This window comes from Oratosquilla oratoria, chromosome 16 (genome assembly GCF_046742065.1).
Source record: "Oratosquilla oratoria isolate Oo_2021 chromosome 16, ASM4674206v1, whole genome shotgun sequence".
NCBI lineage: Eukaryota > Metazoa > Arthropoda > Malacostraca > Stomatopoda > Squillidae > Oratosquilla > Oratosquilla oratoria.
The window spans coordinates 54,159,662-54,173,429 of NC_134792.1; the positions used below are offsets into that span (position 1 = coordinate 54,159,662).

The 13,768-nt window shown below is 42.0% G+C and overlaps 1 protein-coding gene across 1 annotated transcript in view; it reads left to right on the forward strand.

The window, feature by feature from the left end:
• LOC143034025 (integral membrane protein 2C-like) overlaps positions 1-12,800 on the forward strand; it is a 16,960-nt gene extending 4,160 nt beyond the window's left edge. Inside the window, exons 2-6 of the mRNA XM_076199871.1 lie at positions 3,547-3,732; positions 5,097-5,201; positions 6,405-6,542; positions 10,472-10,586; positions 12,556-12,800. Of these exons, the coding sequence (XP_076055986.1) occupies positions 3,547-3,732; positions 5,097-5,201; positions 6,405-6,542; positions 10,472-10,586; positions 12,556-12,785 (774 nt within the window). The 3' untranslated portion in view covers positions 12,786-12,800. The remainder of the gene's footprint in view (positions 1-3,546; positions 3,733-5,096; positions 5,202-6,404; positions 6,543-10,471; positions 10,587-12,555) is intronic.
• Positions 12,801-13,768: the final 968 nt, after the last annotated feature.

Consider the following 13,768-nt stretch of genomic DNA (forward strand, 5'->3'; position numbering starts at 1 on the left):
TGCCTTCCATCTAAAGGCTATAGGGTCAGTGGCTGGCGAGAGTTTGATGGAGCCCAAGTTGGCATTTATTGCTAAATCAATCATTTCATTGCTTGTGACCTCAATACTGGAGTTTGGTAAGAAGCAGAGACATCATGGAGACATATAGACCCCCGTACAGTAGAAAGGAAGGGTTTAGAGACAGTGTTTTTCTGGCATTGTTATTAGAAAATGCCAATGGAGTCAGTCTCTTATCCTCTCTCTCCACTTTCTCTCTCTCGCGCTCATCTCCTCTCTACTCTCTTTTCTCAACTGATTTGTTTCCACCCCCGGCGAGAGAGAGAGCTCCCTCTTCATTTCGATTCACCTCATTCTCCACTCTCTCTCATCTCTCATTCATGCTGCTCCACTCTCCCTCCACTCCCCCCTCTCTCTCTCGCCCTCGCCCTCCCCCCCTCTCTCTCTCTCTCTCACTCCCCCTCCTCTCTCTCTCTCACTCCCCCTCCTCTCTCTCTCTCACTCCCCCTCCTCTCTCTCTCCCCTCTCTCTCTCTCTCCCTCTCTCTCTCTCTCTCTCTCTCTCTCTCTCTCTCTCTCTCTCTCTCCCTCTCTCTCCCTCTCCCTCTCCCCTTCTCTCTCTCTCCCTCTCCCCTTCTCTCTCTCTCCCTCTCCCTCTCCCCTTCTCTCTCTCCTTTCTTCCCTCTTCCCCCTTTCTCTTCTCTCTCTCTTTCTCTCCTGCCTGTCTTTCTCTCTTTCTCTCCCTCTCTCATCTCTCATCTCTCCTCTTTCATCTCTCGTTCTCTCTCACTTTCCTCTCTTTCTGCTCTCACCTCTCACTCCTCTTCCTCTCTTCTCTCTTTCTCTCCCCCTGTCTCCCCTCACACACTTTCTCTCCCCCTGTCTCCCCTCACACACTTTCTGTCCTCACTCTCTTTCTCCCCTCACACTTCCTCTCCTCTCTCTTTCTCCCTCTCCCTCCCCACCTCTCTCTTCTTCGCCCCCCCCCCCCTCTCTCTCTCTCTCTCTCTCTCTCTCTCTCCCCTCTTCTTCCCCTCTTCTTCCCCCTCTCTCTTGTCTCTCTCTTTCTCTCCCTCCCTCCTCTCTCTCTCTCTCTCTCTCTCTCTCTCTCTCTCTCTCTCTCTCTCTCTCATCTCTCCTCTTTCATCTCTCACTCTCTCTCACTTTCCTCTCTTTCTGCTCTCACCTCTCCCTCTCTCCTCTCTGTCTTCCCCCTTCTCTTCTCTCTTTCTCTCCCCCTCTCTCCTCTCACTCACTCTTTCTCCCCTCACACTTCCTCTCCTTTCTCCCTCCCCACTCTCTCTCTCCCCCCTCCCCCCTCTTTCTCTCTCTCTCTCCCCCACCTCCTTCCCTCTTTCTATCAATGTGTCACCTCTCCCCCTCACTCCCATCCTATCCTCTCTACCTGCCTCCTCTCCTCCTCTCCCTCACCTTGCTCTCTCCTCTCTATCTATACCTCCCTAACTCACCATATGTCTCTCTCTCCCTCCTTCCCTCCCCCTCTCCCTCCTTCCCTCCCCCTCTCCCTCCTTCCCTCCCCCTCTCCCTCCTTCCCTCCCCCTCTCCCTCCTTCCCTCCCCCTCTCCCTCCTTCCCTCCCCCTCTCCCTCCTTCCCTCCCCTCATTCTACCTTCCTCCTCTCATCCTCTCTTTCTACCTTACTCCCTCCCCCCTTATCTCTCTCCCTCTTTCCCCTTCTCTCTCTCCATCCCTTCCCACCTCTCCCTCTCTCTCTCCTTCTAGCCCTTCCCTCTTCTCCTTCCTTTTCCTCCTGTCCCTCCCATTCCCTCTTGTCCTCCCTCTATCCCCTTCTCTCTTTCCCCTCCTCTCTCTACTTCCTCAGGTGATTGTCTGTTTGAATGTGTCTATTTGATCATTTACAACAGTACTTTGTGTGCCGGTTCATTTACAAAACCAGTGAAAATCATTAAATGTTAAAAATGAAAATACTAAACAGCTAAGATGTAGATTAAAACTTAATTTTATCATTCCTCTACAGGGGAAAATTGACTATGTAAGTGGAAGGTGGTGAGGAAGGGGGGAAGGGGAGAAATGTTGTTCTTTGGAAGGATAGGTCCCTTCCATAAAGATGTTGGGTAAATGTCTTATTGGGGTTCCTTGTCTGTCTCTTCATAGCAACACTAGACTGAATATCTCTGGGCCTCTGCTTCTCCAAAATATTTTTCAGTGAGATTTACTTTTGTCTCTTTTAAAAGGTTTCTAAAGTGAGACATGACATTGTCATTGAAAATATTCATGCTGCAGGTTGCTACCGCTTGATCAGGGTGATATCATTGTATGAAATTTTGCAACTAGCACTCTCCTACCAGTACTTCTGATTTGTTTACCCACATAGTTGCCAGTTTGCTTGTTCATCGCTCAAGATATTTTTTTGTTTGAAAAATTGTTTGTAAATCGATTTGTTCATGATGAGAGGTGTTTGTGATCAGAGGTTCAACTTCAATGTCGTACACAATAAAAAATCAACAAAAACAACATTTTGGAGCAGACATTCTCAGAGTGAGGGATGTAGTGTAACTAACATCCATGATGGTGCCATGCTGCTTTTGCCGAGTAGCTTGTTTAGGAACCAAGTTATCATATGGCACCAGTGCAGTTACATACATACATATACCAAGGCTTTTTCCCCCTTACAAGGGAGGTAGCCAAAAAGGGAAAGGCATAAAATCATTTCCACCCATTCCATCCCTGAATACACTCCACACCCCTCCACCCTCCCTCTTTTCTGAGCACCTCCTGGATGACGGGTCATCCCTGCACCTTGTCCACTGCCCTGGGTCAGAAGCAGTGTCGCAAGACACAGCACATCCATAGCAAGGCCGCTTCATTAAATCGGCGATCCCCCCTCTCCGTCCCCCCATTGCATAAAAGGAGAGGACGGGGAGAAATCCCTTCAGGCTGCGTCAAATTTTGCTCACACATACTACCTCACCCCCCACCCATTCCACCTCATGCAATCACAACATCATCCATATACAACCATTCTCCATTCACCCCTGTCTTCTGTCCTCTCCCGTCCTTCCTCAACAGACATTCCCCTCTTCCCCAAAGCCCCCTTCACCCCATCCATCCACCTCATCCTAGGACGTCCCCTCATGTTCACTCCCTCCACATCTGCCTTCCATACCTCTTTTACTAGTCTTTCTTCACTCATTCTTTCCATGTGTCCAAACCATCCTAATACTCTTTCATCAACCCTATCTCCCAGCTCCTTTTCCACCCCTATTCTCCTCCTCACCTCCTCATTTCTCACCCTATCTAGCCTAGTAACCCCCATCATACTTCTCAGACACCTCATCTCAGTGCAGTTATGAACTCAAAATTCTGTTTGTATTTACCTAGTTGTATTTTATGGGACAGGAGCTATGCTCGTAGTGACCCGTTTTCGTATCTCTCCACATCCAGTTTATTCTTGAAATCGTGTATAGTTGAATTGATTTGTTTGAAAAGTAAGACTTTTGAAACCCAAGGTTTGATTCTATATATATATCTGTGTTAATTTGTTTTCCTGTTAATTTTTTTCCCCACAGCATGGCACATGCCCCGACCACACAGTCATGGACCCTAATGAAGATGTTGAGGCCTGGCTCTCATCTGCTGCAAGGCGCAGGGTGTCAGCAGTGTCCACCGTGTGTGTGTTCATCGTAGCTCTCGTGGTCATGAGCATGGGCATCATTGGAGGAGTTTACCTGTACTGCCAATTTTCTCGCCATCAGGTCAGTCCAAATTTCCCTTTTATTTTTGTCAATATTTTACACCAATTTGTCTTGCATTATTTGTCCTATTGGGTATCAAGAGATAAGTAAGCTCATGCACATTAAGATTTCAAGAGTACAAATGCATTGGTATTGATCAAACCTGTTCACACTGCAGTATGAACTGGGTAGTCAGTGCAGAGTGTAGAATGGGGGTTGGTTTTAAATGTTCCAGAACATCTTTTTATTCTTAAAAAAAAAAATTGTGAAGGTTCTATTTCATTTTACTTCTTTTCCACCATTGTCTTCAACTCTTTATCCCAGTATCTTTTTCCTCTCCTGTTCCCTCCCATCATTCTCATCCCACATATTGTCTGAGGTGTGCAATGTCATATCGTTGTATTTACCTAGTTGTATTATACGGGAAGGGAGCTATGCTCGTGGTGACCCGTCTTCATATCTTTCAGCATCAAGTTTTTTCTTAAAATCTTGAATAGTGTTTGCACACACTGTTTTTTTGTCTAATTTGTTCCAGGTATCAATCACTGTGTGGGAAGCTATTATTTTTCAGAGTTCTTTTGTAATTATCTGTTTTGGGTTTCTTTTCATGTCCTCCTCCATTGTCCCATTTCAATAAATCATTCATATCTAAGATTTCCATTCCTTTCATAATTCTATGGATAATTAGTAGGTCTCCTCTTTCCCTTCTTTGTTCCAGAGTTGGTAATTCTAATTTGGATAGTCTTTGTTCATATGTCATTTTGGAAAGAGTTGGTGCCAGTTTTGTTGTTGCTCTTTGTATTCTAATTTTTTATATTCTTTTTGGTACTGGGTATCTATAGTGTTGCTGCGTACTTAAGTTTTGGTGTTAGTAGTGTAGTTAATTCTTTTTTATCATTTCCTCATCTAAATGTGTGTTTGTGTATTTACACAATTGTAGTTTACAGGAAAGGAGCAATACCCATTGGGTCCTGTTTCCTATTCTCTAATTTTCTAACACCTCGACTCAAATTCATGTATGGTTCTGACTTAATCTATATCTTAGATTTCCAATTATCATATTTAGATTTGAACTCGTGTATTGCTTAAGCTTGGGCTACATCATCCCCTAAGTTATTCCACATATTTATACATCTATATGGAAAACTGTATTTCTACGCATCCTTTCGACATGAAGTCTTTCTTAATTTACTTCCATGACCATGCAATCCCATCTTTAATCAGATCTCTTCTATCAATGCAATCCATCTCCTTTAGTGACCTGAGCACTGTAATCATGTCACCTCTTATGCTGTGTGTATGTGTGTATATATAATATATACTTTTTTTTTTTTTTATGTACTGTTCAGTGGATAGAGAGAGTATATTCTGCTTTAATTTTTCAGATGTCAAGGTTCAGAGGCTGGTGTGAAATTCCATATGAACGGGATTCAATACTGCTAACCAGGCCTGAATCACAGTCAGGATCCCCCCAACCCATGGTTTATATGGTCAGTACCACTTGACATTTTATAATCTAAAAGTCTCAACTCCTTCAAGGCTGACATTTAACCCCTTCCATACGGTGCCGCACACGTAGGCGTCATGGACTTAGATCTCGGTGGCAGCAGCCAATGCCAGCCGTACGACGTGTCGTAATAATACTTGGATCATAAAATATAGTCACCGCTTATATCGATCGTTCTCTCTTCACCCGTGAATTTTGATAACCATAGAAAATGCGATTACAAAAGAATTAGAAAGAATGTCATTATGGAGGGGTGACTACAATAAATATAATCAAGACGCCGATATGGCAGCCTCGCGAATACACTCGCTCCCCATGACGCCTACGTGTGCGGCACCGTATGGAAGGGGTTAAGCTAAACATGTCTATGTAGTACATACATACATTCATACATATACCAAGGGCTCTTTCCCCCTTATCAGGGATGTAGCCAAAGTCAAAAGGCATAATTCCACTCCCACCCATTTCATCCCAGATTGTGTAGTGCTTACCAGAATAAAATCTGTAAAGAGTAACACTAATGAAGGGGTTGAGTATATAGTTATCTTTCTTGCTGAAAGTAATAACTGTCATTTGTAAGAGTAATTGATATCCATGGGAAGGTAGTTTATTGATAGTACGTACTTCCATAGTGATGTGTGGACTCGGTAAACTCTTCCATTATATGGCTTAAAAAGGTAATAAAAAATTCATTGTATGGTTTTGGGTAAAAAATTCAATATAAGATTTTGGGCTGAACTAAATGTCTTGCTGATTGTAAGATGAGTACAAATGAAGTTGGTAAAAGTTACAAAAAGTAGTGAAGACCTAAACTGGGATTGTTGAGCAACATTGGATGGGGGTATCGTTCTTCATATTCGTACATTCTGCAAGGCAGTTCGAATGAACAAAATTGACCACATGAAGTCTGTCAGGGAACAATAACTGAGCTAGCCCTGATATTTGATTTGGTGTGCAATATTGTCTTAAATTGAGTATATATATATATATATTATATATATATATTTATTTTATATATATATATATATATATATATATATATATTTTTTTTTTTTTTTTTTTCTTTCTTTCTTTCTTATTTGTAATTTAAGTATGCATATTTTCCATGAATACTCTTACATGAAATTAAGAATTAACTATACTCAATACTTTTCAAGTGTGATGTGAATGTTTCAACTTTTTTCAGGGAGATGATGATGCTGAATGGACATCAGAGAATTTGTTCAAGGAAGAATTTGAGTTGGAACTTTATGGTGAGTTCTCTGAAGAGATTCGAGTACCTAGCGCTGGCTCCCACAGTAAATTCATCCATGATTTCAAGAATGTAAGTTGTACTCTCTCTCTCTTTTTTTTCAGCATGAAAAGTTGTACTATGGGTCACCACTCCCTTAATAAGGGGTAGGGGAAAGAAAGGTTTAATCTAAACACATATACATAAGAATGAAAATGCTGTTACCCCTTTCCTGTATGTCTGCAACTCATCCCACAATGCTTTCCTGTCAATCCTATCATATACCTTCACCAAATCCATAAAAGCCTGAAAGACAGCCTTAGCTTTTGCCAAAAACTTTGCATATCTGCCAAATTAAATAATCTCGCCAGACATTCCCTCAACATTCTGCTTGCATCTTCTCAGTCTCTCTATCACCCCCCACCCATCTTTTTTTACTTCCACCTTCACTTTCATTAACATTTGCAGTTGTAATCTACTCCTGTCTATCCAGCTTTCCTCACTTCTTCTTCTTCAAATTCTTCTTCTTCTTCCTCCTGTTCCTCTTCTTCTTCTTCTTCAAATTCTCTGTCAGACACTTATCCCACCACATCTCCCTGCCTATTTCCTAAACCCATCACCTCCATCGGGAGGTATAATTTGGAGGGGCTGGTACTCCAGATTACGCCCAAGATCTTTATTGACTTGAACTATATGTCTTACACCTTTTTACTGATGGAGAGGTGCCAATTGACCAGTGCTCCTTTTCTGCTACTTTCATCTGTTGACCTAGAAACCGTCCTACATCAATACAACATAGGTCTGTGGGGCTATCTATCCATATACCAGAGAGACTCTTCCCCCTTACAAGAGAGGTAGTCAGCTAAGGCATGCACCCACTCCCATTCCCATGTAATCACCCATTTGCTTCTCTTTTATCTTGGCTCTTTGTGGATGAAGGGTCATCTCTCAACCACAGCTCAGGTCAGAAGCAATTTGTTCATTCACTCTTTTGTCTTACACTTACAAAGGATTACAAAGGCAGAGCATGCCAACAGGAGACCTTTTGGTCCATATCTAGGTCAGATGCGAAAAAAAAATCATAATGATAATAAATGAATAAATAAAAAACTAGAATAATGTAAATAACAAATAAAATACATAAATAAATGCATAGGTATAGTTAAATAATAAAAAAAAGAGGTAAATAGTAAATAATAATCAATTTACATATAACTAATAATAAATGAGGATCAAACAGACAAATGATAACAAAACAAAAACAAATTATATAAAATAAATTATGATCATTACAGCATCTTGCTTAGGTGTTTATCTAAATGATTCTTAAAGCTTTGAACTGAACTATATTGCACTGCTTCTGCAGGAAGTTTATTCCATTCATTAACTACACGGTTGGCGAAGTTGTTTCTACCCATTTCCAAATTTCAACAGACATTACATGTCCATCTGAAGCCATCCTTCCCCCCCTAACTTAGTCCATCCACATCATTCTGGCTTAGGAAGCTCACTCCACCCGCATGCACTTTCCACATATTTTTTGCTAATATTTCCTCATTCATTTAAAAATCATTCATTAAAAATCCATTTTTGCTAATATTTCCTCATTCATTTAAAAATCCATTTAAAAATCCTCATTCATTAAAAAAAAAAAAAAAAATTGTGGTAAGACAGATATGTGAGAAAGCTATAAGAAAGGGGAAGGATGATTTTTGGGCCTTTATGGATCTGGAAAAGGCTTATGAGAGGGTAGACAGAAAGGCACTGTGGGAGGTTATGCAGATATACGGGATAGGAGGAAAGCTTCTCGGAGCTGTCATGAGTTTTTATGAGAGTAGTAGAGCTTGTGTCAGGATTAGAAATGGAGAGAGTGAGTGGTTTGAGGTTAATGTGGGACTTCGTCAAGGATGCGTTATGTCACCCTGGCTGTTCAACTTATACATGGATGGGGTAGTGCGAGAGGTAAATGCAAGGGTAGTGGGTCAGGGATTGGAGATGGTTAAAGAAAATGGAGAAAAGTGGGGGGTGAGCCAGCTGTTGTTTGCGGACGACACTGCGCTTGTGGCAGGATAGGAGGAGGGATTGAGGAAGTTGGTGACAGAGTTTGGGAGAGTGTGTAATAGAAGAAAGCTAAAGATAAATGTGGGTAAAAGTAAGGTGATGAGATGTACAAGGGGTGAAAGTGGCAGTAATCTGGAAGTGAGCATTAAGGGAGAGCAACTGGAGGAAGTGGATAGTTTTAGATACTTGGGTGCAAATGTGGCAGGAAACGATGGAGTAAAGGTGGAGGTAGAATGTAGATTGAGAGAAGCGAGTAAATGCCTTGGTGGATTAAAAAGTGTAATGAGGAATAGAAATTTGGGAATGGATGCTAAGAGGAGACTGTATGAAGGAGTGATTGTGCCAACAGCATCGTATGGAGCAGAAACATGGAACATAAGAGAGGAAGAGAGAAGGAACTTGAATGTGTTTGAGATGAAGTGTCTGAGAAGTATGATGGGGGTTACTAGGCTAGATAGCGTGAGAAATGAGGAGGTGAGGAGGAGAACAGGGGTGGAAAGGGAGTTGGGAGATAGGGTTGATGAAAGAGTATTAGGATGGTTTGGACACATGGAAAGACTGAGTGAAGAAAGACTAGTAAAGGAGGTATGGAAGGCAGATGTGGAGGGAGTGAATATGAGGGGACGTCCTAGGATGAGATGGATGGATGGGGTGAAGGGGGCTTTGGGAAAGAGGGGAATGTCTGTTGAGGAAGGACGGGAGAGGACAGAAGACAGGGGTGAATGGAGAATGGTTGTATATGGAAGATGTTGTGATGCATGAGGTGGAATGGATGGGGGGGTGAGGTAGTGTGTGTGAGCAAAATTTTGACGCAGCCCAAAGGGATTTCTCCCCGTCCTCTCCTTTATATGGGGGGGACAGAGAGGGTGGGTCGCCGATTTAATGAAGCGGCCTTGCTGTGGATGTGCTGTGTCTTGCGACACTGCTTCTGACCCAGGGCAGTGGACAGGGTGCAGGGATGACCTGTCATCTAGGAGGTGCTAAGATGGGAGGGAGGGTGGAGGGGTGTGGAGTATTTTCAGGGATGAAATGGGTGGGAATGATTTTATGCCTTTCCCTTTTTGGCTACCTCCCTAGTAAGGGGGAAAAAGCCTTGGTATATGTATATATGTATTTAAAAATTCATATCAAAATCACTATTATTCACTTCGTCATCATTCCTTTTAGCCACATTCATTTGTAACTTTATTTTCTCACATACCCTTTCATACTTGGTCATCAACTACTTCAGTCTCTCCTCAAAGGCTGACTGAAGTGCAGTGTCATCCTTAAATAACAGCTGATTTACTTTCTATACTGCCACAGTGTTCCCATACATGTCTTAGAAGGTAATAACAAGAAATTTCCCTTTTTCTCCTGTTTAGCCAAGGCAAAAAAAAAATATCTCAAGAAATAATGAGCTTGGTTATAAAATTGTAAATTATAAGATGATTTTTTTTTATCACAGCATAACAGAACAAGTAGTTCAGGGTCATCCTCTTAATTGTATGGAATTTTCTAGAATTAGCTGGATCAATTGACTTGGTCAATCTGTTGCCCTTGGTTTCTATTGCAGACAAAGTCACCAGAGTTGGGTTAAGATTATGAATTGTGTTTCCAAGTTGAATGTGTAAATATGCGTTAAATTTCTTTGATACACAACAAAGATATGTCGTAGCACATATGTAAAATAATACTGATGACCCACTTTCTGAGAAGAATAAGCGAAGATATAGAGATCTGTATATTTCGATCACTTACTGTGATCCTCTTCAGCAGATATGAGTTACAAAGTAGAGAACAATGTGTATTTATAATGAAACAGTGAGGTAGCAAGAAGGGACGGGGGCTCAGGTCACATGCCCGGCACGCATGCTCGGAACTTGGTGGCACAGGTCACATGTCCGGCGTTGCATGGACCTTGGTGATTTTTTGTATTCTTTGATATTGTATAGATTTTAAGTTTATATTTTATCTTTCAGAACAAGACTGGCATCATTGACTCTACTTCTGGTCGTTGCTATATTATGCCATTGGACCACACCCATGTCTATCCCCCAAGGACAATGTTTGATCTCATCAAGAAATTTTGGATGGGTTTGTATTTGCTGCTTCCGTATACTGCTTGGAAAATATGAACATTAATGCAGGCTATTTTTCATTGGAATATAATTTTTCCTGTGCAACTTAAATTGAACTGGATATAGAGTAACGGTAGGAAGGTGAAAGTTACAGGAAGTGTTGCTAATTTTGATAGGGTTGCCCTTTTGTGTATGTATGGATGTAATGTAGTTAGTATATTCATTTGGAGGAGGTGAGGAGGAGAACAGGGGTGGAAAGGGAACTGGGAGATAGGGTTGATGAAAGAGTATTAGGATGGTTTGGACACATGGAAAGAATGAGTGAAGAAAGATTAGTAAAAGAGGTGTGGAAGTAGTGAATATGAGGGGGCGTCATAGGATGAGATGGATGGATGGGGTGAAAGGGGCATTACAAAAGAGAGGAATTTCTGTTGAGGAAGGACAGGAGAGGACAGAAGATAGGCGTGAATGGAAAAGAGTTGTATATGGATGATGATGTGATGCATGAGGGGGAGTGGGTCGGGGATGGGGGTTGAGGGAGTATGTATGAGAAAAAATTTGACACTGCCTGAAGGGATTTCTCTCCGTCTTCTCCTTTTTTGCATGGGGGGACGGAGAGGGGGGATCGCCAAATATGTGAAGCGGCCTTGCTGTGGATGTGCTGTGTCTTCCGATACTGCTTCTGACCCAGGCCAGTGGACAGGATACAGGGATGACATGTCATCCAGGAGGTGCCAAGATAAGAGGGAGGAGGGTGGAGGGGAGTGGAATATGTAGGGAATGGAATGGGTGGGAGTGGTTTCTATGCCTTTTTCTTTTTGGCTACCCCCTGTGTAAGGGGGGGAAAAGCCTTTGGTATATGTATGTAGTATATTCATTTTATAGAAAATTCCAAAAAAAGATGAAAGTCTGATTGTTGCCAACTAACTATTTAGTAACATTGGTGAGGGAGTTCTCCACAGGACTAGAACAAATAAGATATTGTTCAGACATATACTGTCCTAATTCCAAACTTTAATTGCCCATACCTACATGCATACTCGTTCACTGGAAGGTCCTTTAGGAAAACCATTTAGTTCCCATGCGTAAATGAAACGGCCCAATATCAACTAGGACAATTTGTAGAGGGCATCACTTGATCAAACGTGTAAAATAGATTGGGGCAGCAACTCTGTAATTCTATCTATATACAATCTATATATATATCTATATACTAAGAGCAAGGCATATAAGAGAGGTAGCTAAGTCAGAGGAATGCACCTATTCCCACCCATTTCACTCCCCTCCACCACCCGCTCCACCCGTTCCACCCCTTCCACCTCAGCTGTTCATGGATGATGGGTCATCCATGCTTCTGCCAACTACCCAGGGCCAAATGCAAAGCAGCAGGACACAGTAATCCACAGCAAGGCTGTTTCACTTAATCAGCACCCCTCCCCCCCTCCATGGGGATGGAGGGGGGGAGGGGTGACAAATCCCTTTGAGCTGCATCAAAATACCATTCACACATCAGCTCTGTAATTATCAAACAAAATACATAGATTAAGCTACTTAATTTTGAATGTAAACTGCACACATTGTTGAAGATAAAAAAGCCTTAAAGGTGCAAGTTATATGTACTGGAGGATCAAGGAGTCACTTGCACTACTGATGGTATGATAATTGTTTAAATTCTGTAGGTTTCCCTCGTATTATTGGGTTTCGATCTGAAAACCTGATCAGTTAGGAAACTTGTAGGAAAAATAGGGGCAATATTTCAATTTACCTAACCCTTGCCAGTGTTTCTCCTTATCTTCTTTTGTTCCTTCCTACCTTCCTTCCCTCCTACCTTCCATTAATTAAGAGGTATAGCATGGGTACATGCCATGACTACGCCTTTCTTCCATTATAAGTGGAAAAGGGCTTTTCAGGATATGTATGAGTTTGATTATTTTTAAAATAATTTGAAAGTTTTAGTCTGATGATGTTAACATTTATTTCCACAGGCTATTATGATGTGGATACTAAGGTTTTGCGTGAAACCATGCGTATTGTCCATCCCCCGCTGCGTATTGAGGACTACAACAGCCTGGGTGATTACATTGCCCGTCGGTGTGCTAACTATCCCATCTACCATTTGGAGCGTATATCATCATCATGTAAGTTGAAAAGTTTAGTTCCTTATATTTTGGTAATGTTCAGAAATTTATTCATGTTAGACTGTATATATATATGAACGGGCTTCATCCCTTAAGGGAGGTAGCCAACCTAAGCATGCACCCACCCTGCCATTAATAGATGAGGTTCTATAGTAGAATGTAGATTGAGAGAAGCAGTTGAGGGTGATTCTTAGTAATAAGATGTTTTGGAAGGAAGTTAAAAGAGGAAGAGGAGGCGAATCAAGTAGAGAAGAAAAGGTAAAAGGTGCAGATGGAGAGATGATAATGGAAGAGAAGGCAGTGAGAGGAAGGTGGGCAGAGTATTTAAGGGAGTTACTAAATGTGAAGGAGGATAGGGAGGGAAAGGTAGTTGCAGTGGGAAGCGCTAAGAAAATGAGAGTGATGAGTGAGGAAAATGGAGGAGAAATAGGGAAGGATGAAGTGAAAGCAGCTGTTAAGATGATGAGAGCAGGTAAGGCACCTGGGTTGGATGGATGCCATGCAGAATATATAAAAAAAGGAGGTACATTTATGGTGGACTGGCTGGTGAGGTTATTTAATGTTTGTTTAAGAGAGGGTAGAGTGCCAGAAGACTGGAGGAGTGCCTGTATAGTTCCACTTTACGAAGGAAAGGGGGACAAGTGTGAGTGTAGTAGTTACAGAGGGATCAGCTTGTTGAGTGTAGTTGGGAAGGCTTATGGGAGGGTCTTGATTGAGAGGATTAGGAGAGGAACAGAGGGAGTAATTGGTGAGGAACAGTGTGGTTTTAGGACAGATAGGGGATGTGTAGATCAGATTTTTGTGGTAAGGCAGATATGTGAGAAAGCTATAGGAAAAGGTAAGGATGTTTTTTGGGCTTTTATGGATCTGGAAAAGGCTTACGACAGGGTAGACAGGAAGGCACAGTGGGATGTACTGCAGATATATGGGATAGGAAGAAAGCTGTTAAGAGCCGTCAAGAGTTTTTATGAGAGTAGTAGAGCTTGTGTTAGGATTAGAAATGGAGAGAGTGAATGGTTTGAGGTAAAGGTGGGACTTGTCAGGGATGTGTTATTTCGCC